Source organism: Scardinius erythrophthalmus (genome assembly GCF_964197995.2).
Source record: "Scardinius erythrophthalmus genome assembly, chromosome: 5".
In the NCBI taxonomy this organism is placed as follows: Eukaryota; Metazoa; Chordata; class Actinopteri; order Cypriniformes; family Leuciscidae; genus Scardinius; species Scardinius erythrophthalmus.
The window spans coordinates 30,672,859-30,697,296 of NC_138225.1; the positions used below are offsets into that span (position 1 = coordinate 30,672,859).

The 24,438-nt window shown below is 39.9% G+C and overlaps 2 protein-coding genes across 9 annotated transcripts in view; both read left to right on the forward strand.

The window, feature by feature from the left end:
* The window catches only part of kank1a (KN motif and ankyrin repeat domains 1a), a 48,152-nt gene extending 25,956 nt beyond the window's left edge, over positions 1–22,196 (forward strand). For 2 of the 8 annotated variants that reach the window (XM_081367132.1, XM_081367133.1), the window contains exons 2-13: positions 2,000–2,128; positions 10,440–13,082; positions 14,514–14,666; positions 15,622–15,718; positions 16,129–16,314; positions 17,441–17,528; positions 18,114–18,333; positions 20,139–20,281; positions 20,398–20,598; positions 20,774–20,872; positions 21,142–21,247; positions 21,403–22,196. In XM_081367132.1, the coding sequence (XP_081223258.1) occupies positions 2,092–2,128; positions 10,440–13,082; positions 14,514–14,666; positions 15,622–15,718; positions 16,129–16,314; positions 17,441–17,528; positions 18,114–18,333; positions 20,139–20,281; positions 20,398–20,598; positions 20,774–20,872; positions 21,142–21,201 (3,927 nt within the window). In that variant the 5' untranslated portion in view covers positions 2,000–2,091 and the 3' untranslated portion in view covers positions 21,202–21,247; positions 21,403–22,196. Of the gene's footprint in view, positions 1–1,999; positions 2,129–9,304; positions 9,433–10,439; positions 13,083–14,513; positions 14,667–15,621; positions 15,719–16,128; positions 16,315–17,440; positions 17,529–18,113; positions 18,334–20,138; positions 20,282–20,397; positions 20,599–20,773; positions 20,873–21,141 lie in introns of those variants that run through there. The other 6 variants (XM_081367130.1, XM_081367131.1, XM_081367135.1 and 3 more) reach the window with 5 other exon arrangements.
* Positions 22,197–23,484: 1,288 nt separating this feature from the next.
* dmrt1 (doublesex and mab-3 related transcription factor 1) overlaps positions 23,485–24,438 on the forward strand; it is a gene marked incomplete at both ends in the record, with an annotated part of 33,466 nt that continues 32,512 nt past the window's right edge. The window contains 2 exons of the mRNA XM_081366926.1: positions 23,485–23,676; positions 24,225–24,405. Of these exons, the coding sequence (XP_081223052.1) occupies positions 23,485–23,676; positions 24,225–24,405 (373 nt within the window). The remainder of the gene's footprint in view (positions 23,677–24,224; positions 24,406–24,438) is intronic.

Sequence of the window (24,438 nt, forward strand, 5' to 3'; positions counted from 1 at the left end):
AATCTGAACTGACCCTTGAAGTATTTGTCTGTAGAGTTAGTGATCCAAACTAATCTGTATGACATTTTTTTTTTTAAATAATCAAGCATTCTGCGTTTAAATATATATTTTAATGTTAGCCATTCATTCATTTTAATGGCAGCATTTTAGCATGTTTTGACAGGCTCAGAGTTGACTTTCGGCCACAAATGCATATTTTCATACAATTAACTTGGTACATTTTTGCGTCTTTGTTGAGACAGTTGTTTAGCTTTAAGAAAGATAATCACTCAGTCTACACAGTGTTGAATATGCCTCATTGTTTACAGACTGAAGTGATTTATTGATGTGTTAATGGTGAAAAGGAAAAGCTGTCCTTTGTCTTCGATTCATATAAAAAAAGAAAAATGGTTACACTTTTTGTCCTGGTGACTGTTGAAAAAGACATTGCACAACATTTCTAAGTGGATTCCTCAGTTTGGCTGTGAGCTTTGGCTGTGCTGTATGTTTCTGCAAAAACTGAGACATGCTATTGTTGTAATATGTGTGTTTGTGTATTTCTGTGCGAAATGGAGGAAATTCCTTAACACGTCCTGTGTTTCGTAATACTCAGGACTGGTCCAATCATTGTTTTTACTAGCTTCCCAAGTCTGTGTTCTTCAGAGAACATGGCAGACCTCCCACTGGTTCCCCTTCCTGCCGTTCTTCCACCAGGGGTTTATGAGACCCACCACTGTATCTGCTGCACACATGGATGTTTGCTGCTCTGTCTTTGCTTTGCTTAAACAATCCCGATCTGCTGCCTAAACGCTTTAAGGTCATACTGAATGCTGAATTCAGCAATACTGAATCTTAGTTTTTGATTATTACTGATGCTCCAACATGTAAAGATAAACAGCTTCTCCATCACACAAAAACAAGTTTTTGTTCTGGCACCAGAACAGTTTGAGACAGTTACAGATGGTGAGCTGGTTGCCCAACATTTCTGATTGGTCAAGTTGCTCCGTCTTTAGTTCATTCCAGTTCCAGTGCTAATTTAGAATGCAGTGCAGTTTCATTTCAAATCTCTTACAAGGTGAAGTAGAACGTGACTGTGTTAGGCTGTCAGTCTGTTTCTAATAAGATAGCTTTGATGATGACAAAATTTTATCTTTCTCAAAATTATGCCATTTTTAGGTGATGTATAAAAAATTTTACTCTCAGAAAATAATGGTACAAAAGCTGTCAGTGGTACTCTTTCAAGTGTCCCAATATGTACAAAAGAGGTACTAATAAATAATACACTAGGTAATATGTACCTTTAGAGTACTGATATGCACCCTTCAAAAGTGCACCTTTCTATATGCCCACCATTTGAAGGTTAGAGTTCTATTTGTTGTTAAATATTAAATGACCTCAATAAAAGCTCATGTTTTGGTTAAACTGCCCACAAGGTCTTGCAGACAAGCACACAGTTGCAACACTGAGGTGCGTCACCTATATCAGATCTGAGTCCATGATTTGTTTTGTGAACATCACATTGACTTTTGGGTTGTTTATAGTATATGTACAGGATTTGAAATTAACTTTTTCACTCACCGGCCAATTTGGCTATATATATTTATATATATATATTATATTTTTTTATATATATTATTATTATTTTTTATCTCCGGTATGCAAATTAACAAGTTTGTCGTTATTTGTTGTGTAGTGACGTATGTGTTCAAGTAAGCCAGATATGTACAGATTCTGTGCACAGTATTTAATTTATCATGATGACTCACGAGTTATTTGCGCTATATCTGCACATATTTGGCTTACATGGACTTCCCAAGCAAAGCGGGTTAACATAATAAGTAACACACCAAATTGGCTTGTGATTTAACAGCGTTACCCGCCACAGTTGATTTTTACCCGCATTTGGTGGGTTGGCAGTTGTTAATTTCAAACCCCTATATATTTATAAAATGTGTATTTGTAGTTGTGAATCATGCTGTGCTATTGTGTCTGACATTTTGTGTTTTGTTGTTTTGTCCAGTTTGCAGGTTGCATGGCAAGCTGATTTGATGCATGGCATTTGCATGAGTGCATTCAGGCTCTCTGTGGGATTTCAAACGAGTGTCTGCGGCCATGGCCCAAACCATGCACGTTAACGGCAATGCCTCAGGTAACACCCCTCCCTTTTAATTAGCATGTTTGTCTGTTCTGTTCACTAATGAATCATCAGTGTTTATGCCTAGAATTATTCTCAGTTAAAACTGAAGTGTGTAATTTCTGCACCTGAGTCACTAAATAGAATTGCAAAAATAATACTTGCTGTCAAACAGGTTTCCCCAAACGCTCCCCCTAAACTGTCCCACCCCAGACTCACACCGTTGGTTGAGCCAGTGGTTCTTTGTTGGGCTGGTTGTTTGTGATGCTCAAAAAACTAAGATGGAATTTTTTTTAAATCATGTCAGCTTTATCTTTGCCAAGTGAAGACCCAGGTGAGCATTTGAACAGATTTATGAACATATGCTTGTGAGTTTTGAGACACATTTTTTCAGATTTTTGAGCACTGTTTGAAGATTCATGCCCGCTATGTTTGCACAGTCCGGCGTTTCTTAAACAGGACAGGAGTGTGATTTTCACTGCATTCTGTGAAATATTGCGTGTCAGCTTTGCCGGGCTCCGAACACTCAACCACAACATCAACGCATTCCACTGCACATTCCTTCTGACAATAAAGTGAAAGAGCAACAACTTGAGTAATAAGAAGAACTGTTTTGTCAGTCCCTTTATATTGAGTGATGCAATGGAAATAAATTGAATTAATGGGTTTTGCTCCTTTTTTGCCATGTAGCCAGCGTGTGTTGACAAAAGGTCATTTTAATGGTACTTTAAATGTCAAGTAGGAATGTTCTTCTTGTAGATTAGGGAAATCAGCTTAACTAAACTAACACAGTCAATAGATAGCTTCTTTCTTTATGATATTGTATCTCCTTTTGGCATTTTGGTTGTCTGTGTCAGTAAACCCTCACCTTTGATACAATGAAATTCAGGTCAGTAATAGCCTAAAGGAGATTTTGTGTTGTCTTGGACTCTTTCCATATGGCTCCTCCACAGCAAACTAAGGCCAGAGCACTTGGTGTTAAACAAGGCTGCCAAGCTGTGCCATTATAAAGTCTAGAGTTCTAGCTGATTAGCATGTCAAGATTGAAGGGCTAATGGACGTGCTAAATTGTTGGACACTAGTATTACGGGTACTTTAATACTGTTGAGGTACAATGGTCTTCTTTATTTAAGCGATCTGGTACCTCATTAACCTTTAAACATATTTTCAGTTTCTTTATGTATTATTATGTGTCTTCAAAGTCTAGCTTTCATCCTGATCTAGAGTGTAGAAACTTCCAAAGTAGATTGATGTATTGAACATTTAGAAGCGTTTTTAGAGCCTGGGATCGGATGTGACTGCTTAAATATTTTGTATCAGCGCATAATTTGAGCACATGAATTCCACATTAGGTACAATGTCGAAAACATGAGCTCAAAATGGAAGTTTTGTGGCTTTTAGTCAATGTCTGTTAGCTTTGTGGCCATCTGTGTTGGAAGTTGACGAAATTATCAGATATTTACATTTAAAATTGACATTCTTTTTTTGCGCAGCAAAGACAATTGTACTCCTCGAGCCATTTCATGTGGTGTTTAAGGTTGTATATCAACTGAATCACAGCACGTCTGAAAACTTAAGCAGTATATTATGTAATGAGTGTAACAGGACTAAGATTCAGCCCTTGTATTTGTAACTAGATGTACCGCATCGCGGTACAAAATATGACCGCCGCTCAGGCCTGCACTGGCTTTCCACAAAAATAAATGACGTGGAGTAATTTGGCTGTATTGCGTGTTTATGTATATACCTAAAAAAAGTAGTAGTATGTGCATGTCTGTCTGTGTGTGTGTGTGTGTGTGTGTGTGTGTGTGTGTGTGTGTGTGTGTGTGTGTTTGTGTATGTGTGTGTTTGTGTATGTGTGTGTCTGTGTATGTGTGTGTCTGTGTATGTGTGCGTACATGTGTGCGCGTGTGTGTTTGTGTGTGTGTGTCTGTGCATGTGGATTTGTATGTGTGTGTATGGGTGTGTGTCTGTGCGTGTGGATGTCAGTGTGTGTGCATGCTTGCGTTTGTTTGTATTCCTGCATGTGTGTGTGTGACAGTATCATCCTAAACCAGCAACCCTTCGCTCAACAGCACCATCTACAGGCCGATGAGTGTACAGTCACTAAATGTGCACATAAATGAATTTATTTTATACCCCCCCATGGATGAAATTCTACGAAACTTAGCAGAGGATACCCCCAGAGGATGTCAAGTTAATCATACACATGAAATATGGTGCAGTTCTGAACATCTCCACTGAAGATAGGGGCGATTAAAGCAGAATAATATTGCATTTTCATTTTTTATGGGAGGGGCGCAAATCACAAATGAGTGATTATGGGCTAGGTTGATGTGGGCCCTTAAGAGCAACATACCATAAAGATTTCTTCATCCTCGGTGCCACGGTTCAGGTAGTTATTTATGAAAAACTGCATTTTTTTGGTTTTGGGGGGGCCCAGCGTGGGGGGGGAGTGGCCCCCGGGGACCAAACGAAATTTTTCCGTAGAAGTCTAGTGGGGCTACATGCCCACCAAATTTCATGTTCCCCGGTGCTTCGGTGTCCCTGGTATCGTTGACGAAAAATTTACGGGGGCCCCAGCGCGGGGGGGGGGGGAGTGGCCCCCGGGGACCAAACGAAATTTTTCCGTAAAAGTCTAGTAGACCAACATACCATAAAAATTTCTTCATCCTCGGTGCCACGGTTCAGGTAGTTATTTAGGAAAAACTGCATTTTTTGGGGTTTGGAGGGGCCCAGCGCGGGGGGGGGAGTGGCCCCCGGGGACCAAACGAAATTTTTCCGTAGAAGTCTAGTGGGGCTACATGCCCACCAAATTTCATGTTCCCCGGTGTTTCGGTGTCCCTGGTATCGTTGACGAAAAATTTACGGGGGCCCCAGCGCGCGGGGGGAAGTGGCCCCCGGGGACCAAACGAAATTTTTCCGTAAAAGTCTAGTAGACCAACATACCATAAAAATTTCTTCATCCTCGGTGCCACGGTTCAGGTAGTTATTTAGGAAAAACTGCATTTTTTGGGGTTTGGGGGGGCCCAGCGCGGGGGGGGGGAGTGGCCCAAACGAAATTTTTCCTTAGAAGTCTAGTGGGGCTACATGCCCACCAAATTTCATGTTCCCCGGTGCTTCGGTGTCCCTGGTATCGTTGACGAAAAATTCAGTAAGGTGACGAAAAAAAAAAAAAAAAAAAAAACTTTGACAATCCCCATATGACCGCTTTCGCTAGCTACGCTAGCGGCGGTCATAATAATTTGAAGCCTATTGTCTGCAACAATCCCCTACATGTAATTTACAGCCTTTCCTTCAGATATTCTTGGTTCATTTACTGCTAATATTGGTTGGATTAGCAATAGTCTGGGATGTCCTGCAGGTTTAGTTAATATAAATGATTTAATACTGGAGCTGTTCACCGTTTCTCTTGGTTGCTTGGTTCTTTTATGGCAGGAGTATTCTTAGAGAAGTTTCTGTATCTGTTCCAGCATTGTTGCTTGTTGGTTGTTTAATGGCTCTGTGTGTTTGTTAGTATGGTCTTGAAGATGACGTGGATTTCTGGGATAATTAAACTGGAAGGCTGACGTGGTTTCCATGGGCCGGGTCAGGAAATACCAGGCCAGAGTGAGAAAAAGGGCCTCTGTTTTCTCTTCTGTGTGTGTGTGTGTGTTTGAGAAGACTCTGATATGCTCTGACCAGTAATGCTAGCCTGCTACATTCAAACTCCTGTCCTAGTAAGTGACAAAACAGTATTATATTCAGTGCTCTATAGGCATTTAAAGGTGGACTTGAATGAATGGCCATTAAGTATTAAGGATAAAGTGTTGTAGATACTTGATTACTGATATTCATGTCAATTGTGTTTTGGTGCTTTGGTTTAAAAAGAAATGTTCAAGAAGTTTGCATTTGTATTTGTTCAGGTTTTAAGCTGCTGCTCTGTTGTAATTAATGTTAATGTAGTTAACTAATCATTTTTGAAAGGGACTCCATCGGAAGGTCTTGAACAACAGGTTTTTGTGGAAAACATGTCCACCAGGCAGTAATTGTTGACTAAAACACTTGTATTTGTATTTTATTTTTATATGTAATTGCACAAAAAAGTATTCAGTATTCAGCATATTCCCTGTCATTATTAATGTTGTTTGGTGGCTAAACTGATATTCATCAGATGGTGCAACCATGTAAATACTTAATAAAAAAGCCAGCAAACAATAGGTCAAAGTGAACAAATGCCTAAATTATGAATAGTTATTGTATTGATTGCATTTTCTGATATTGCATGATTATTTTTCTGTCTTTAAAAGTCAAATCGGATGCTAAAGATACTAAATACCTGGCCACTAGAATTCAATAATTATAAATTAATATGAATAAAACGCACAACCACAAAATAATGTGTTAGGCAATGCAGACTCTATAAGGGTTACTTTAAGATTTCACTTATACAGAGAATTATACACAAACGTTTGGTTTTACCACCTGACAAAAAAATAAAAGTCAAAAAATGAATTTAAACACTTGGTAACGTTATGGTACGTGGTATGTCTACCACCTGTATTTTCCTTTTGCACATATACTTTGAAAGATAACTTGGGTGCATTCCTGACATCCTGATCTCTCAAATTTCCATATACAGTAGGTTTTGTGGTTGGCAAAACAAGCTGATTTATGAAGTTTGTTTTTCCTCCCACATAATAGATGTGGGCATCTGAGGTCAGACTTTCAAATAGGCATCTATTTTCATTGCTAACATTCAGCTGATCTCGTGCCCAAGGTGATTGTGAACTCTGTGAGAGATCCACCGAGATTTCATTGTGTAATATGAGAACTGAAAACATTGTCCTCAGGGGTTTGTAATTGGTAATGAATACTCTCAGGAGTGTTGTACTGGAATAGACCTTAAGTGTAATTAGACAAAACATAAAAGGGACCAAAAACAAATCAGAACTACATATTTTAGATAAGAGTCTAGTCAAAATGTTTCTACTTTTGCTAGGCGGCACGGTTTCTGGTGACAACGTAATGCTGATCACTCAAATATTTAGCAGCTATTTGATATGTCATTTTCTTTGGACTTTTAATCAGACAGCATTTGTTAGACACAGACAGTAGATAAGCCATGCCCTTTTAAACTCAAAGATTGTGAGGCACACTTGTACTAATTCCTCTCTGTCCACCTCTCTCTCTCTTTTTTTTTTTGAAAAAGCAGTGCACAGATCAAGCAGGAAAAATAGCAGGGCTGTCTGTGGACATCTATTTTAAGTTGTTTACATGACACTAATGTTACATTTGGTCAAAAGTTGCTGTCTTGTGAGAATTTAGAGAACTATCTTGTCCATCTGCAATTGCAAGTGAACACACAAAACAATTACATATTTTAGAAATATTCCCATGGGATTCCCCAAACTATTTCCTCTCTACCTTTTTAAAGGTTTAGACAGATTGGACAAATCAATCCTAATGTGGACTTTTCTTTTCTTTTGACAAAATCCATAGCTTTTACAAACCCCATTTACATGGGGCTGTTTCTGCTCATTTTGTCCAGAAATAACTTTGTGACAACAGACATGCCAAATGATCGTGTGTCACGTTTGTTTGTCCACCTGTCAGAAACTGTCACTGCCATATCCTTGCTTTTTGGTTTTAGCCAATCACATTTAAGGGTGTGTTCACACTTGTAGATTGATTTGCTTGGTTCGTTTGGTCCTGAACAAAAAAAAAAAACCTTTAGTCCTGGTCCGGAAGATCTGCTGCAAAGAGACGCGGTTCTGATGCTTGTGCCCAACTGTGATGGGCAACATTGCGACTATGACGAGAAAAAACAGGTATGCTTGAGCATTCTGTCCTTTTTAAGGCCACATATTCTGACAACATGTTTCGTTTTTGGTTTGTTTATATGTCTTTGGTCCATGTTGCGTTCATATTTCATTCGAACCACACCAGATTTTGTTTGGAAGCGGACCAAGATCCATCTTTTCAGCGGTCTCGGTCCACTTGTTTAGTGTGCACCAAGGTTCGGATGACAGCGTTCACACTTATTCAAATGAACCGCACTAACAGAGCAAACGCACCAGGGCTCGTTTTAATCGAACCATGGATGCCAAGTGTGAACACACCCCCAAAAGAACTTGCATCGCCCGGCAATTTGATTTTTTCTAATGACAAGGACTATAAATTGTAACCCTAGCCAGCACTAGATTCAGGAGAGGACTAACATTTAGTTTTTAATTTTACACAGGTGGAGTGTGAATGTCTTTGTTTCATTAAAAAAAAAGATTTATTCTGTAAATACTGTCTCACTTTGGTCTTTAAAAAAATATTATTTTTTTACTTACTGCCAGCTTGTTGCTGAACTTTAAACCAGTCTAGCTTCCACTGTTAAAAGTGCTTTTCAACATAGAGTAAGTTTGCTTCAGTACGTTGCCCGTAGCATAAACTATTTTGATCTGAACATCCTCTAGGCTGTTTTTGTCTGATGGTGGGTAGTGTAATTCTAGACTGCTAAAAGAGAGTGTGGGTGGATTATTCTTGGAGCCGTTTCTCACACTGCTTTCATGCGCTTCTCTCTTGTCCATTTAGTGTCACAGGTTTTCAACCCCCCTCCCGGTGAGGTCAGCGCTCAGCTGCCTAAGTGTTTGTTCCTCGTACCAGACGAGCCTGTCTCTCTCTCCATGACATTGCTGTTGTGCTCTTGCTATAGTCAGCAAAGCTAGCTGGTGTGCTTAACAAGCTAGCGATTGTTGCTGTGCAAGTACAGTAAAAGAGGTTTTGTCAGTGCTGTCGAAGGATTGTTGCTTGACTAAATAAAGAATAAAGCTTTTTATTTTGGTCGGAGTATTTAAAAAATGTCTCTCTTGGTCTACTTACTTTTGTAAACCTTTATTGTCATTGAAAAAGACACTATATCTTTTTGTTTTATCTTTAATCCTAAACATAGTTCACATTAAGAAGCAGCAAAAGCTTAACTGAACCTTGTATTATGTGTCTGGTGAGTTTATGCTCCTTAATATGACAAAGACATGCCTGGAAAGAGTGTTTAAAAAGGGACCACTGTTTTAAGGGGTTACAAAGTGTTTAAAGAGCACTTTCAGAGAGGCAAGACAGAAGAAACAGTGTAAGTACTTCATGATTGGTAGAGGCAACTAGCCTATCACAGGCGGCGCAGAGCTGGGCTAAGTTTACACCAATAGTGGAATTTTTCCCCTTATGGAGTGAAGGTTGAGAAAGTGCTCAGTGAGTGAGGGGAGGCAGCCTGCAGCTTGTTCTAGTTATACAACTATGACGGCTTGTAAGGGAACAGGCACTGCTGCATGAGGACTGCTGTTTGACTTGGGGTAAGTGACGCTTGAACAATGAGGGATTAGGTTGCCTTAACCTCCCCAAAACCTATATAGGCAATGTTTGAATGAGTGTTACATGGTCAAGTAAACTTTCATGCATTTTACGTATGTCCTTAAAACGTACCAAGAAAATGTTCAATGGTTTGTTGTTTGTACTTAATGCACTGTGTCTGGCTCTCTAAATCATCTGAAAGTGTCTTGGCTTTCAGCGAGTTAATCTGTCTAACTGACGACAGGAATTCTCTGTCCGATGTGGAATTTGGACTGTGATATAAGCTCTGTTGATGGATATTCCTTGGCTTCTAGCTGAAAAGAAACTATTAACATTTTTACCTCTCTGTCAAGGTATTTCTAGTCTGCTATGTAGTGAGTGAGTGAAATGTTTAAAATATTGTCAATTGCATCAGACCAAATTGATCTTTGGGTAGAAAGAAATATTTGCTCTCCTTGTTTTCCCTTAACCCCACCCCCACCTTGCAAATGCTCAGCAAACACATGGAGTTTGTTTTGCCATGAAATTGTGTGGAATACATCTTTACATTTAGTGTTGGAAACCAATAGATGGGAAGTTCAACTTAGTTTTTTAGTTAATGGTTTGACTGTTCTTGGAAAAATCTTAGCAATGTATTGTATAAGTGTAAAGTGCTGCTGAAATGACTGACTCACACTGTTATGATTACAGGGCATGACAGTAGTGATCACACCATTATCACACCTTTGTGCCTGCAACCTTAAGAGTTGGTTTCAAACTTTATAAATATACTTAATGTACCAAGGACTCAGACTGAAGAACCATTCTGTCAAAATGTATTTCTGTTTTTAGAGTTGTTGGCTGTTTAAATCCTTTTGGGGAACGAGGTTGTTGTTGTTGTTTGCTATAAAGCTTAAAGTAGTAATTCAAAAAGTAAGTAATTTTAAGGACCGATCATACATTTTTATAAATTGTACAATGATTAGATAACAACTAATTTCACTCTGTGTTTGTTTTTTCTTTTTTGCAGAAAAAGATGATGATGAGAAGGACCCTTATTGCTTGGAAACCCCATATGGTTATCAGCTAGACCTGGACTTCCTTAAGTATGTTGATGACATTGAGCGGGGCAATACCATCAAGAAGCTAAACATCCAGAGGAAGCCAAAAGTGGTCAGGTCCGTGCCGCCTCCTCGGAGCAGTTGCGGTGGCCAGACTGAGTGGACTTCAACAGACTCCTTGTCCTCTTCCAACAGCGATGAGAGCAAACAGTCATCCGTCTACTTCACGCCTCAGAACCAGGTAGCCCCCCCTGGCCATACTGCCCAAGTTCATGAAGCTCCCCAAGCCTTTGTGAACGTCCCTGAGACCAAGCAGCTGCTGCCACCACCTTCTCCCCACCTTCTTCGCCATAACCCCCAGGTGGAGAAAACACTGATGGAGACTCGAAGGCGACTGGAGCAAGAACGGCTCCTTATGCAGCCACCAGTCAACGAGCCGCCTCGCAGGCGACTGGCCAGTTTTGGCGGAATGGGCTCTTCCAGTTCCCTGTCCTCTTACAGTGGCTCTTATGGGCCAAGCCAGATTTCACCTAACTTGCATTCTTTCCAACATAATGGACATCTAGGCAATGGCGAGTACAACCCCTACTTTACATCCTCTATGGGTAGTTCAATCCGCCACAGTCCCCTCAGCTCAGGCATGACCACACCAGTGACCAATGTTAGCCCCCTGCACCTCCAGCACATTCGAGAACAGATGGTAGTGGCTTTAAAGAGACTAAAAGAACTGGAAGAGCAGGTAAAGACCATCCCAATTCTTCAAGTCAAGATATCAGTCTTGCAAGAAGAGAAAAGGCAACTAGTGTCCCAGATGAAGAACTCCAAGGTAGCGGGGCAGGGTCCATGTGGAGGTTTTAGGAAGCGCTCCTATAGTGTTGGCAGTGCTGATCAGTATGAGCCCCTGACCCAGCTCAGAACAGGTTCTGAACTTCACATTGAGGAGATGGAAAACACCGAGCAGAGCACCCAAAGGCTACAAGAGTTTAGGCAATTGACCGCTGAGGTGGAGGCTCTGGAGAGGAACATACAGGATAATGGTGAGGAAATAAAGCACAGCTTACACCAAACAGAGCAAAAAACAAACCAAAACATCCAGCGGTGGAGTCGTGAGAGCAAGTCCATTGGTGTCGGAGCCGATGAGAACATGAACGACGTGGTTGTTTACCGAAAGTCTCCTGGGAAAAGCAGAGATGTGGCTGTTGGAACGGAGCAGGAGGTGAGGAGCACAGGAGTTGGTGTGACTGAAGCCATGCTAGGAATGAGCAGTGAGGTAGAAGCTGAAATCGAGATGCAACACCAGACCATCGAAGCTCTCAAAGAGAAGATCTACAGACTGGAGGTCCAACTTAAGGAGACCACCCACCAAATGGAGATGGGAAAGCTAAAGCTTCAGCTTCAAGTGGCTGGATCGAGAAAAAAAACAGACAAGGGTATGATGGCAAGGCCAGAGATGTACAGCACTTCAGTGGAAGCCAGAGTGTCCACAGAAAGCCAATGTGTGGGCAACCATGTTGAGTTTAATGATGCAAGCACAAATCATGTCCAAAAAATTAGTTCAGTAGGAATTACTTGCAGACCAGATGCAAGGCATGTTTTGGTGGGTCCAGAGTTGCCAATGGAGCGGTGGGTTGTACAAGAACGTGCTGAGGTTCATGATCAGTGTGTCGGCAGACAGGTTGTGATGTGCAACAGGAGTGTGGGAGTGGAATTAAGTGTATGTGAAATGGGGATCAACACTGAGTTAACGGCCGAAGATTTAGGACTTTGCAAAAGAGAGGCTGAACAAGCCAGAGAGCTCAGGTCTATTGGATGTGGAGATTGTTCAGTGGATGTAATGGTCAGGCCCATCAAGGAGATGGCAACCCAGAGCACAGCTACAGATGATGTTCTCAGAACTGATTTTGGAGTCATGGTCTTACCCATGTGTGCTTCACAGTACACAAACACAGAAATCGAAACAATAGCCAAGTTAACCAATACAGACAAAGTAATTCTTACTGATTCCTGCACTAATACACAACCATACTCAAAAGACAAACAAGTAAGCACTGTACCAGTGGAGACTCGTACAATAGCCATTGGGGATGGTCTCGTAAAAGATGTGCCGGCCACATTAAAAACACGCTCAGTTTCAGTAGGTACTACAGCATCTGAGGAGGTTATGCTTGATATGTCAGCATCTTGCAAAACAAAAGAGGCTGGGGTTGGCCACATGAGCATACATGAAAACTCCTTAGTCGGTCAGAAGACAAGGAACATTGCCTGTGGCCCCTCTCAATCTCCTGCCCCGACCCAAGTTAAGAGTATGCCTGTGGGATCAATGCCATCAGCAGTACCCATCCAGTCACAGGCTGGGGCAGGTGTTGGACTTGATCACTACATAGAGAGAGTGCAGAAGCTCTTGCAGGAACAGCAGATGTTGCTTGCTCAGAACTACAGTGAGCTGGCAGATGCATTCGACCCACCACAACAATCCCAGTTTAGCTCCATCAACAGTGAGCTAGTTACTACACTATCATCCATCAATTCAGTTATGAAGTATGGAAGTGTTGAGGAACTCTGCAATGTGGACCTTTTAAGGCAGCCGGAGAAATCAGACCACACCGTGAAAGGTTAGTTGCAGTTTGCTTGAACCCTATATGCTCAATGTTTAAGGATCTATGCTGATTTTTAAAAGCTTTTTTTTTTTTTTGCATATTGCGATGACCTCATTAATCTGGTCTGGTCTTACTGGGGAACTGTTGTGAAAATGTTATTTTAATGATCATAATAATAAATATTTCACTGTCCCTTTTTGCATCAATAATTGATATAATAATTTGCATTAATTGATATAATAATTTGGATTAATAATTAATATATTGCAGACCATCGGTCTGGTCTTACTGGGGAACTGTTGTGAAAATGTTATTTTAAGGATAAATATTTCACTGTCCCTTTTTAACAATCTGGAATCAAAGAACATACAAATAGAAGGAAGAAGAACATCACTGAATAATTAGGATAAATCAAGTTGCTGTATACACTCAGGCCCCTGCTGAGAATGTTGAGGAATAGGGATGAGACAAGAGGGTACACGGTGCGATTGTGTCTGTAATGATGCCTGACACGATCTGACAGGGCAGAGTTTTCTCTGACCCTGAAAAATGCATTGGGGGCTTTGGATCTAATCCAACAGTGATCTCATCTTTTTTGGAAGGCAGCAGCTTGTGCTAAATGCCTAGTTGTTGTTGTCTTTGTTGATGCTGATTCATAGGTCCACTGTGTTATGTAATGTACAGAAGCCTTGTGTAAAGATTTTCTCTCTATAAGGCTAGCCTTATGAAGCATATCCAAAGTATCTCTAAGTATGTGCACAAGTACTGTTTTTATTTCCAAGAATGAAGGCTTAAAAATGGTAGGAATCTAAAAGTTCTTAGTCCAGCGGGCTTTTTATTTCTTTCTAATCTTTTATTTAGAAATACCAGCATTTTAGCATGAATTTTTTTGTTATGGAATGCTCTGAAGTTATAAATAACATTTCCTTCTACTCTGTAGAGAAGGGGTAAGCGAGAATGAAGGAGAGAATTTTTGTATGCACATCAGAGTATTATGACCAATGAATCAGTCAAAATTGCTGTCAAGATTTAGTGTTTCCATGTCTGCTGTGATAAGATTTGGCTCTAGATTAAGCAGGAGATGCACTCAGGTATTCTCCATGTCATACATTCTTTTGCTGAAATGTTTTTATTACATTACGACATTTGGTGCATGCCAATAAAAGACCATCTGATATCTAAACCTGAAGAATTCTAGAGTCTTGAATTCAGATTCATACCATAACCATTGCACATTGCTCTGTGAGATAATAATAAGTAAGAACAGCATTCTGACACTTTTATGTGATCTTGAGATGCCCTTTTCATGCAATTCTGTTTTGGCTGGAGCTATATTATAATGTCTTCTTGGACGTATAATTTGAGAGCGAGCAATTTAAGTACAGAAATATATTGCTGTTCCTCATGTGTCCCTTTTTTCTGTCTCTTCTTGTTCTATTTATCCAGAAACGCAGATGGTCAATGCAGTCCATTCCCACTCGAGTAGTGTGAGAACAGAGGTCACACGGATAGAAAATGTCTATACTGACGACTCGCATGAACAGAGTACAGCTACACAGAAAAGCCGCATGGACCAGCAAATGTCCACAGCATTGCATGGTACTGTATGCCCAGTTCTGTCACTAAACGAGATATATTTGTAAATATTTTTTCAGTTATAGTTGATAATCAGCGTGTTGCTTTCAAGTACTATAAGACTGTGAGTAACCATTATAAAATAAGCCACTTCTTCATGTTGAACTCCCCTTGATGGATGGTTTTTTTCATGAAGCCACCCTTGTGTGACTGTCTTAGGAGAGCATGTAACAGATTAACAGCTTCAAGGCATGTAGTTCCAGGGATTCAGCTGCTCTCACCTGTCAAAATAAGGGAAACGTGGATAATGAGTGCCTTCATCATCTGCTATGTTCGAGATACAGACAGTCAGAGGGAGTGTGTCCATCTGTAGGGCATGTTCTGGCAGTTCTCAGAACTGTTCTTTTTTCAGTCTCCGTGGAGAGGGGCGGTGATCCTCTTCGGTATTTGGCAGAGCAAAGCCTGTACTTAACATGTTTGCCATAGCTTTAGGCTGCGGGATGTTTCTTTTGCTTCACATAGTTTTTTTCTAAATGCATGTTCTTGCGGCGCTTGATGATATTTTCTTCTGTTGAAAATTACAACAAATTTGGACATTCTACATGTCTGTCAGATTTGGAAAAGTAATGTAGCCAACTCCAGCTTATGGTCCTGATTAGCTGTTGCTGGCTAAAGTAGATTCTACTTGTTCATTTCCCATAACAGCAATAACACTGTATTTCATAAATCATGATGTCAGCTTTATGCGTTTCTTTCAATTTTGATAGGGTGTGTAGATTTCTGTCTGCATTTGTGGTGGAGGCAAAATATTATTTGCAGATCTATATTAAAATCGTTGCACTAACAATATGCATGTAAATTTGAATACCTGACTACGCTTTGTACCTGGAAAATGATATGATTTAAAATGTAAATAATTAAGGTATACTTTAACAGTATAAAATAATTGTTGATTGCCTATATTTTTCTTTCCTACTAGGCAGTCACAGCACCCTGAAGTCCATCATGAAGAAAGACGGTCATCAGGGACCTAATGGCACAAAAAAGAACTTGCAGTTTGTTGGTGTGAATGGAGGGTAGGTTCTCGTTCCAAGTAAGAGGAGAAAATACATTTCTCACGGAAGAAGTGTGTGATAAAAAATATGTCTGAGTTGATGCTTATCAGTTGATTGTAAGGCACACAAAAAAATAAATAAAAAATTGGATCAAGACCCAAATGCAAAGCTTATTACATGGATACTTACAAAATAAAATAGCATGACATATTACTTGTAGTTTAGCTTAAGCTGTAACAACATTACAATATAAATGTATACAGTATATTCTTCGTAACCTGCACATGAAAGTAGTTATGTTGCTATGAAGAATAAGTGATAAGTGGTTATTTTACTAAATCAGTGCTGCAGTTGAACAGTCAGACTAAGGTATTCTAGAGTAGCATGTACATTGTGCATAGATTCAACTCCATGCTGTTTTCCATCTCTAGGTACGAGACGACATCGAGCGATGACTCCAGCTCTGAAGAGAGCAGCTCCTCTGGGTCAGAGGATGAAGGGGAGGAGAAAGACAAGATGGCGAATGTGAGAGAAAGGAGGAAAGAAGAATTCCGAAACAATGAAGCAGTGGATGAAGATAGAGACACTGAAGATTTAGGCCAGGACAAAAGGCAGAGGTAAGTACTGCCAGTAACTCTTAGATCCACATGCAACAAGTGATTCATAGTTAGTGTTGCGTCATTTATGACTGTAGACCAATTCAAGCATCTCTTGCATTAGAAAGAGAATTTAAGGTATTTTGGATGTGATGTCTGCAATGTAATATTTTTTAAAAAGTGGAATGTAGTCACTGGAGGCAGGAATGGGAGCTCTGTATAATCATATCAGTTAAGAATCCAGCATACCAAGCCTGACATGAGTCATGAGTAAGAGTCCTATAGTAATGCTTTTCATAATCTCCAAGTAGTCCTCTTTCCACCTGGAATTAACATTATTTCATATCTGGATAGTTTCTGGATATTTTTTAGCTAGAATGCATTTACACTTTGCATTTCAATGTTAGAGAGCTGATCACACTTACCCATGCTAAATGGAAAATGCTATTTATACATTTTCAACCATTTACTAATTTAAAAAAAATACTTTAGCAGATAGTTCTAAATGCATTCAGACGTGGTCTGTTATGTTTCCCTAATTTACAAGCATTCCAACAGTAAAAGATTCTAATAGAGATTAGAAGTGAAGGGGAGAAAAAAATAAGTTTTAAATCGCTACTTTGAAATTTGAGAGATGTGAGTGAGGACTTGGGGAGAGAAAAAAGAGATTCCTAGTTTAGTCCAGTAGGATCATTCACGGGATATTGTTCATTAAATCAGATAACTAGAGCACAAGACCACAGTCTCTGTTGTCTTTTCTACATTGTGAGAGCCAATAAGCCAAAAAACAGCACACAAGAAACAGACGTTGCTGTGAAATTATTTCACGTTAAGAAAATACCAAGCAGAGTCTTTTTTACTAATGGGTAAAAATAGAGCATGACGGAATTAACGTCCTTGAGTTGTGGATAATTATTTTTGTGACAACTTCTGTTTTACAGATTATGTACTTGTATGCAGGTAATAGAAATACATTAGCATTTACATCTTTGTCAAGTGTTCAGAATCCAGAATGCCCTGATCACCTCAAAATGTGGTTTTCGTTTGTTATCCAAAAAATAATTTTTGTCCTTTACCCAATACTGGTTAGCAGTCAGAACAGAAGTGTCATGCATTTAGTAACACTGCTTTTTTTTGTTCTTCCCAGGTATGAGTTGAATGAGAAGATGCTTTCTGCATGCAATATGCTGAAATCCCACCTCAACGACCCCAAGACTCTATCCAGTAAAGATGTGGTAAGATAATATAACCTTGTGTAAACCCTCAGTGCACAAAAATAATATCTTTGATTCTAGATAAGTATAATTAGTTTAGTATAAAAGTTTTGCCGTTTTTTTTTTAAATTATTATTATTTTTGATAAGTCAGCAATCTTGCCAAACACTTGCCAAACTTTTCTTCATGCTCTGCTTCACTGCGCCTGAACGGGAAGGAAATTGGCTCCTTTGTGGTTAACGTGGTGTAAAAGAATGTTGGATCAACACTTATTTCTGCTGACCCCCGAGCAGAGGGTCTGAGACGCGCCCAGCTGTGCACTGACAGGCCTACTCTTTAAGTCCTGCCTCAAGTCAAAGCTGTATTAGCCCTGAATTTCAGAAAGGATGTGTCTAATAAGTGGATGCAATTTAGACTAATTAAGATCATTATGTAACAAGATGCTGGATGTTTCTCTGTTTTGCTTCTGTTTACCAATCTTATGTTTTTACATTGATTTTGGGAATCCTTCCATGTTGAAGTGTTACTACAACAGAGCACAATCCATTAAAATCCCCTGTAATACATTCTGATCTCAATCATATTTCTCATTTTGTGTCATTCCAGAGGCCAAATGTGAACACGGTGCAGCACGAGTGGTTCCGTGTGTCCAGTCAGAAGACGGCCGTGGCAGAGATGGTGGAGGATTACCTGAATGCTTTCAGAGGCATCTGCCCTGCCCTGCTACAACACATTGTAAATATGGCTGATGGCAATGGAAACACCGCCCTCCATTACAGTGTATCCCATTCCAACTTCCACATTGTGAAAAAGCTGCTGGATGCTGGTAAGTATTTGACTCACATTCCACATTTCTACATTTTCTTTTAAAGCCACTTAGTGTACAGCCAGCTAATTAGAGCAGTGGATGATTGATGAGTGTGAAGGTGGAGTGTGTTGATGTTGTTTGGGACACGTCGGCATGAATAAAGTCACATGTGATCACATACGTAATCGGATCACAAAACACTTTGGGCCCGTTTACACCTGTAGTTAGCTCTGTGCATTTGTGATTGGATCACCAGGTACGAATGTTAATACTAGGGATGCGCCAATACCACTTTTTCCAGAACGAGTCAGATTCGATACTAGTACTTGCTGATACCGAGTACCGGATTTTCATTCCATTTTACTTTTTTTTTTTTTACTGTAACTAACTACTGTTACTTTCACTGTTCATATTATTGTCTTTAATTTAATAGCACAATTCATATTTAGAGCTGCTCCAGCAGGGCTCAACCAGTCAAGAGCAGTGAGTGATTTTCTCTGTCTTTTGTTCTTAGATTAACATTGAGGACGGAGACAGCAGTAGTTTTATTAGGCTTCTGTCACTTTAAGAGCTGCACGTATCCAACATACTGTTACATGCACAGTTTATTTTCAACTGTTTACATTCACTTAAGACATAACCGACTATGTTTCACAAGGATACTTGCCTATACGGGCAATATTTTTTACATAATTTTGTGTGAATTTGTCCGTTAAAGCACAAGACGACATAAAAGAGAACTCGATTTAATAGGTTATTTTGCGCGCTGTCTGAGAGGCAGCTTTTCTGGGCACGCGCTTCAGATGTTTGCACATAGAAAACGTAATGTTATTACTGTACCGCCTTCCTGAAATAATGTAGGGAACCACTCGTTATACATAAACCATGTAACAGTTGATGTTTGTATTTGCACATACGATTTAGATTTAATTCAAATGACGCATGTGTGCTGAGTGAACAATCAGCAATCAAAAGTAAGCAACCGAAGTGTGCGCTCTCTCTCTTTACCATCAGTTAACGTTGGTTTTACTTTCTTTGCTATCATTTCCAACCGAACTACAAAATTTCCAGCATTGTCTATGAAAAAGGGTTGTGCGCATGACAAGCTCTCATGTCTGTGCCGCTGTGCGCTCAATACACCCCTGTGTGTTTCGCTTCTCAGCTCGCGCACAGCTGCTATATAGGCGTACAAATTGTATTTGTTTAACATTCTATTATTTCGATACATTTACTTCATATATATCCTCCTCTGAGGTCTCTTTTGCTCTGTTGTCTGTTTCTCTGTCACAAGCACAGAACTGCACACGCTGCGTGGTATTGGTTGTTGGTATCGGACCATTATATTAAGTATGAGCGCACTTCTTTCGAAAGTCTTACCAAGCCCAAACTTTTGAATGGTAGTGTATGTCAGCTAATGGCAAATTCTCCAGCCACATCCAGAATCAGGCCGTTTCCCAGTGTTCCCCCTCCAAAAAGCACCAAAGACCTCTCTGAATACCACTTGATGAGGTGCCTCGACTCCTGAAAATAAAAGCCCATTATCCCAACCTCTTTGTGCTCCTCTACTATCTGACTCTTTTCGGGCAGCCCCCATTGTCTCGATTGTCTGCTTCCATTCTCAGACCCTCTGGCCATCTTTGCCCCATTGCCAGTCAGCGAAGCCCCGCTTTGGTCCTTCTCTAATTCCACAGCCCATGACTTTGAGTCTGAATACCCTGCATCTCTTAAATTCACACAAAAGATGGCCTCCTTCCAAATGCATTTACCTCAAGGGTGGGCTCAGCGTTCTCTCTGATTCCCCTGTTCTCTCTGTTTCATCACAGACGTCTGCAATGTCAATCAGCAGAACAAGGCGGGCTATACTCCCATCATGCTAGCAGCACTAGCTGCCGCGGAGGCCCCGAAGGACATGAGGGTGGTTGAAGAGCTGTTCAGCAAAGGAGATGTCAATGCAAAAGCCAGCCAGGTCAGTGTGATAAGCTAAATAGTATGTTTATAAATGCGCATTAACCTAGATGAATAGCTTTCCACACAGTCACTTTAGACGTGTCTGAGCTGATCTCATTGACCCTGTGAATCCAGGCTGGTCAGACAGGGCTGATGCTGGCTGTCAGTCATGGCAGAATGGACATGGTGAAGGCTCTGCTCGCCTGCGGCGCAGACGTCAACATCCAGGACGATGAGGGCTCGACCGCGCTCATGTGCGCTAGTGAACACGGCCACGTCGAGATAGTCAAGCTGCTGCTGGCTCAGCCGGGCTGCGACGCCACACTCAGCGATAATGTGAGTGAGCGGAGTCCTCTTTTAAACTAGATAATCCATCAAATATGTTTAATGAACATGAAGCATATTTGTATAATGTGTCTATCTCGTTTTTCTTAGTGGATACTGCAGTATTGTTATGAGACAGCAAGTAAGGCTAATGAAGCGTTGTTGTTTTTTGTTTTTTTGTCCCTAGGATGAGAGTAATGCCCTGTCAATTGCTCTGGAAGCGGGTCATAAGGACATAGCAGTGTTGCTGTATGCCCATATGAACTTCTCCAAAGCACAGTCACCAGTGAGTGTCCACACTTTCACATTCAGCTGATATGCAATGCATTCATTTTATCTGTGTATTTGTACATTATGATAATAATTCAAAATTTCTTTCTTTTGAAAGAACTTGAAAAATTGGGATATTTTTTGCACAGAACTAATATAAAGAATCTTGACCTGTTTCAGTGTTACAGCTGAGAATGACAATTTATTTTATAATGGTTATAGATTTTGCAGCTGACTCATGTTTGGCTCTTAATCATGCCTTTTATGTCTGTAATCTGTTCACAGGGTACGCCTCGTCTTGGGAGGAAGACTTCACCCAGTCCTACAAGGAAGGGACATGTTTGATTGGAGAGCTTTTAGCCCACCCTGCCCGAGCTGCTATTTTTTTCAGGTTCTGCCATGCCTACCATTTTCATCAGCTAGAAACCAAATCTAAAGCTAAAAGACTGAAAACTTACTTCAAACCTCAACTAATGGATAGTAGGCAATTATACTGAGCACTTTTGCAAATGTCTTCTTAGTGATGTCTTTCTCCTTGGCTTTCAGATTATATAATACAAATGGACTTGCTAGCTAAGAGTCAGTCCTTTCAAGACCTCAAATCTGTACTCACCCTGAATGTATTCGAAACGAAGTATTTCTTCTGCCTGAAATCACCAGCATAATATCAGAGCTAGACGTCAACTGGAACGTGGCTATGGAGTTGCCTTCAGAATTTTTTTATTCTCATATAAATGTGTCATTTTATAATATATGAAAATGTCTTGGTATTTTTCCTCCTTTAAGTGGCCTAAATCTTATCTACAGTCCTGTTCAAAGCTGATCAATCAATAATTTATAATTCCAAGATGTGGCCAATGTTGCCTGACAATGAGTTTTATATTTGAACCATGTATAATGAGTTTTATATTTGAACCATGTATATGCTGCCCAGTATTTTCAGGCTTTAGAGTTTAAATCTTTTCTCCTCTATCAAAACCTGTATCAGAGATGTCCAGTGCGTATCACAAGTTGAAATACAGACTTTCAACTTGTTTTATACATATGTTTCTAGATTGGAAATGGTCCTTACATTTATACTTGCCATTTCATCTATTTAAAAATCACAGTATTTAGGAAATTAGAGATATATTTACCAATTAAAAGTTTTTATCGGAAATAATTGTACTTTCATTGTATATAATGTATGTTTGCGACATAGATGCAATAGCTTTGGCTGGTCTTTATGTAATAAACTTATGTCTTGCATCTAATATGTGGCTTTTCGTGTAGTCACAAATATAATAACAGAAAACTGCCGATAGTAGCCTATAACTCAATAATAAAGTACTAAAATGACATGGCTTGTTCCTGTTTTTTTTTTTTTTAGTGTCTCCTGTGAAACTTTTCTTTCAGTAGTTTCGTACATGTCAACAGTACAATGTCTCCCTCTACTGGAAAGGAGAGCTAATCTACCATTAATGAATTTAGGCATGACTTGCTGTCTCCTTTCAGACATGCACTATTATTCAAACAGGAAATATTCAGTTGAAAATAATGTAATTGCATACATTAAACCAATGTATTTTTAAACATGATTTAATATTAAACATTTAATTTCTTACTATATTTTAATAAAATAGGCCTAATTAAAACTGCCCCTTAATTAGCTTGACTCTGTTCCTGTTCTTTGCAGGGGTGGGATTTGCAGGCATGAAAATATGATGTGAGGAGTGACTTTTAGTTATGGACACTCACATTGCAAGTTATTATTATTATTATCATCATTATCATCATCATCCTCAATGTCCTGACTGGTTATGGCTAGTTAGCCCCTGCTGGTTGATACCGTAACTACACCATTATGCTGCTAAAAACATTTTTTTCTCTCCTGACCATGATCCAGAATTGGGTATGTATTCTGACATTTTTTTTTTTTCATGCAACAGTATATAATATTTATTAGTATGAGTCAAAAAGAAAGTCATTATTTTCCACTGCACAGAAATTGTAGTATTGCAGTTAATTTGATACCCTGTCTGGACAGTGATGTCCTCTAGCTCATGGGTTTTCAAACTTCTTGATCGGACAGTCCAGTAAAAAAAGAAGAAAAGAAAAAAACTGTAGAATATTCCGTTTTTATTACGTTGCCTCTTTAGCTACCCTTTACCTTCAAAGTACTTTAGATATATGTTTTTTTTATTATTATTATTTTTTGAAAATATTTTTATAATAATTTTTATTTTCTCTGAACTTTCCTGATATCCCCGGACCCTGTTTGAAAACCCCCGGCCAGTTCCAACTCATCACATTTGATGAATCATGAAGCTTTCTATTTCTTTGAGACCCATATATCCAAAAAAAATTAAACACGCTTTATAACGCAATCCTCGCATTTTGTTTTGTGTCTTTATGATCTATGATTTCACGAGACACTTGGGAGTGACTTTGGTCTCAGTGGGAAGAAACTGAACATAAGCTCCCACGCGCACTGGAATGCACAGGTTTGCCCGCGCCAAACATTCGCTTTTTGTATCAAACCTCAGACACCCCCCCAGCCCCCCTTGCCCCCCTTATAAACGTCTTATAATCCGCTGGCGTGACACATTTGCAGCAGAAGAGTCTGACTGTCCTTTACCACCTGTCAGGATGAGTGAGGAAGATCAGAGTAACGGCCCTCTGGCTGTCAGGAAACCGTCCCGTATGCCCAAATGCTCACGCTGCAGGAACCACGGCTTCGTGTCTCCACTAAAGGGCCACAAACGCTTCTGCAACTGGAGGGACTGTCAGTGTCAAAAATGCAGACTAATCGCTGAAAGACAGCGGGTCATGGCAGCCCAGGTAACGTTACACACGAGCCAATCCTCGATAGGACCATGCAAGTTCAACCCGATTTGGGTTTTTATTTTTTCCTGTTTCGTTGTATGTTTGTGTTTGTGTAAGTGTTGTTTATAAACTTTTAACTTCTCCATATTTCATGCCTTGCCTCCCCCTATCGGTTTTTTTTTAATTCATCGTTACTGCATCAACCGCATCGCATGTTTTTTAGTCGGTTTTCCAGTTTCCAGTCGAGTTTACAAATAATTGGACTGTTTGCTACAATAATCACGATAAATTGTTTACAAGCACAGTAACGTTTGCTAGCTACATTGTTGAACAGTACAGGTTTTGCGACTGTTTCAGCTAGCTGCAGTTTGGCGCCGATATTTTTTTTTTTATATATATATTTTTTCGAATAAAACAGGCTGCGGAATAACTATCATTTAATAAGTGTTAAGAAATTTAATTGTTACGAAATTCTATTTTAAATGTCTCGTGATGCTTTTAATGCATTAGAGAGTGAACTTGTTGTCCCGGCTGGGCCTTGAGTTCAATGTTTGTCGCGTTAGGTGGCCTTGCGGAGGCAGCAGGCCCAAGAGGAAGAGATGGGCATCTGCAGTCCGGTTAACCTGTCCGGTTCAGACACTATGGTGAAGAACGAGGTCGTGGGTGATGTGAATGTGTTTACTATCAGCTCAGGACCGCCATCACCCACCAACAGCAGTGCCACCGCATCTCCCACCAACCTAGGTGAGAGAACCTGATTAACGAAAACAATACGAG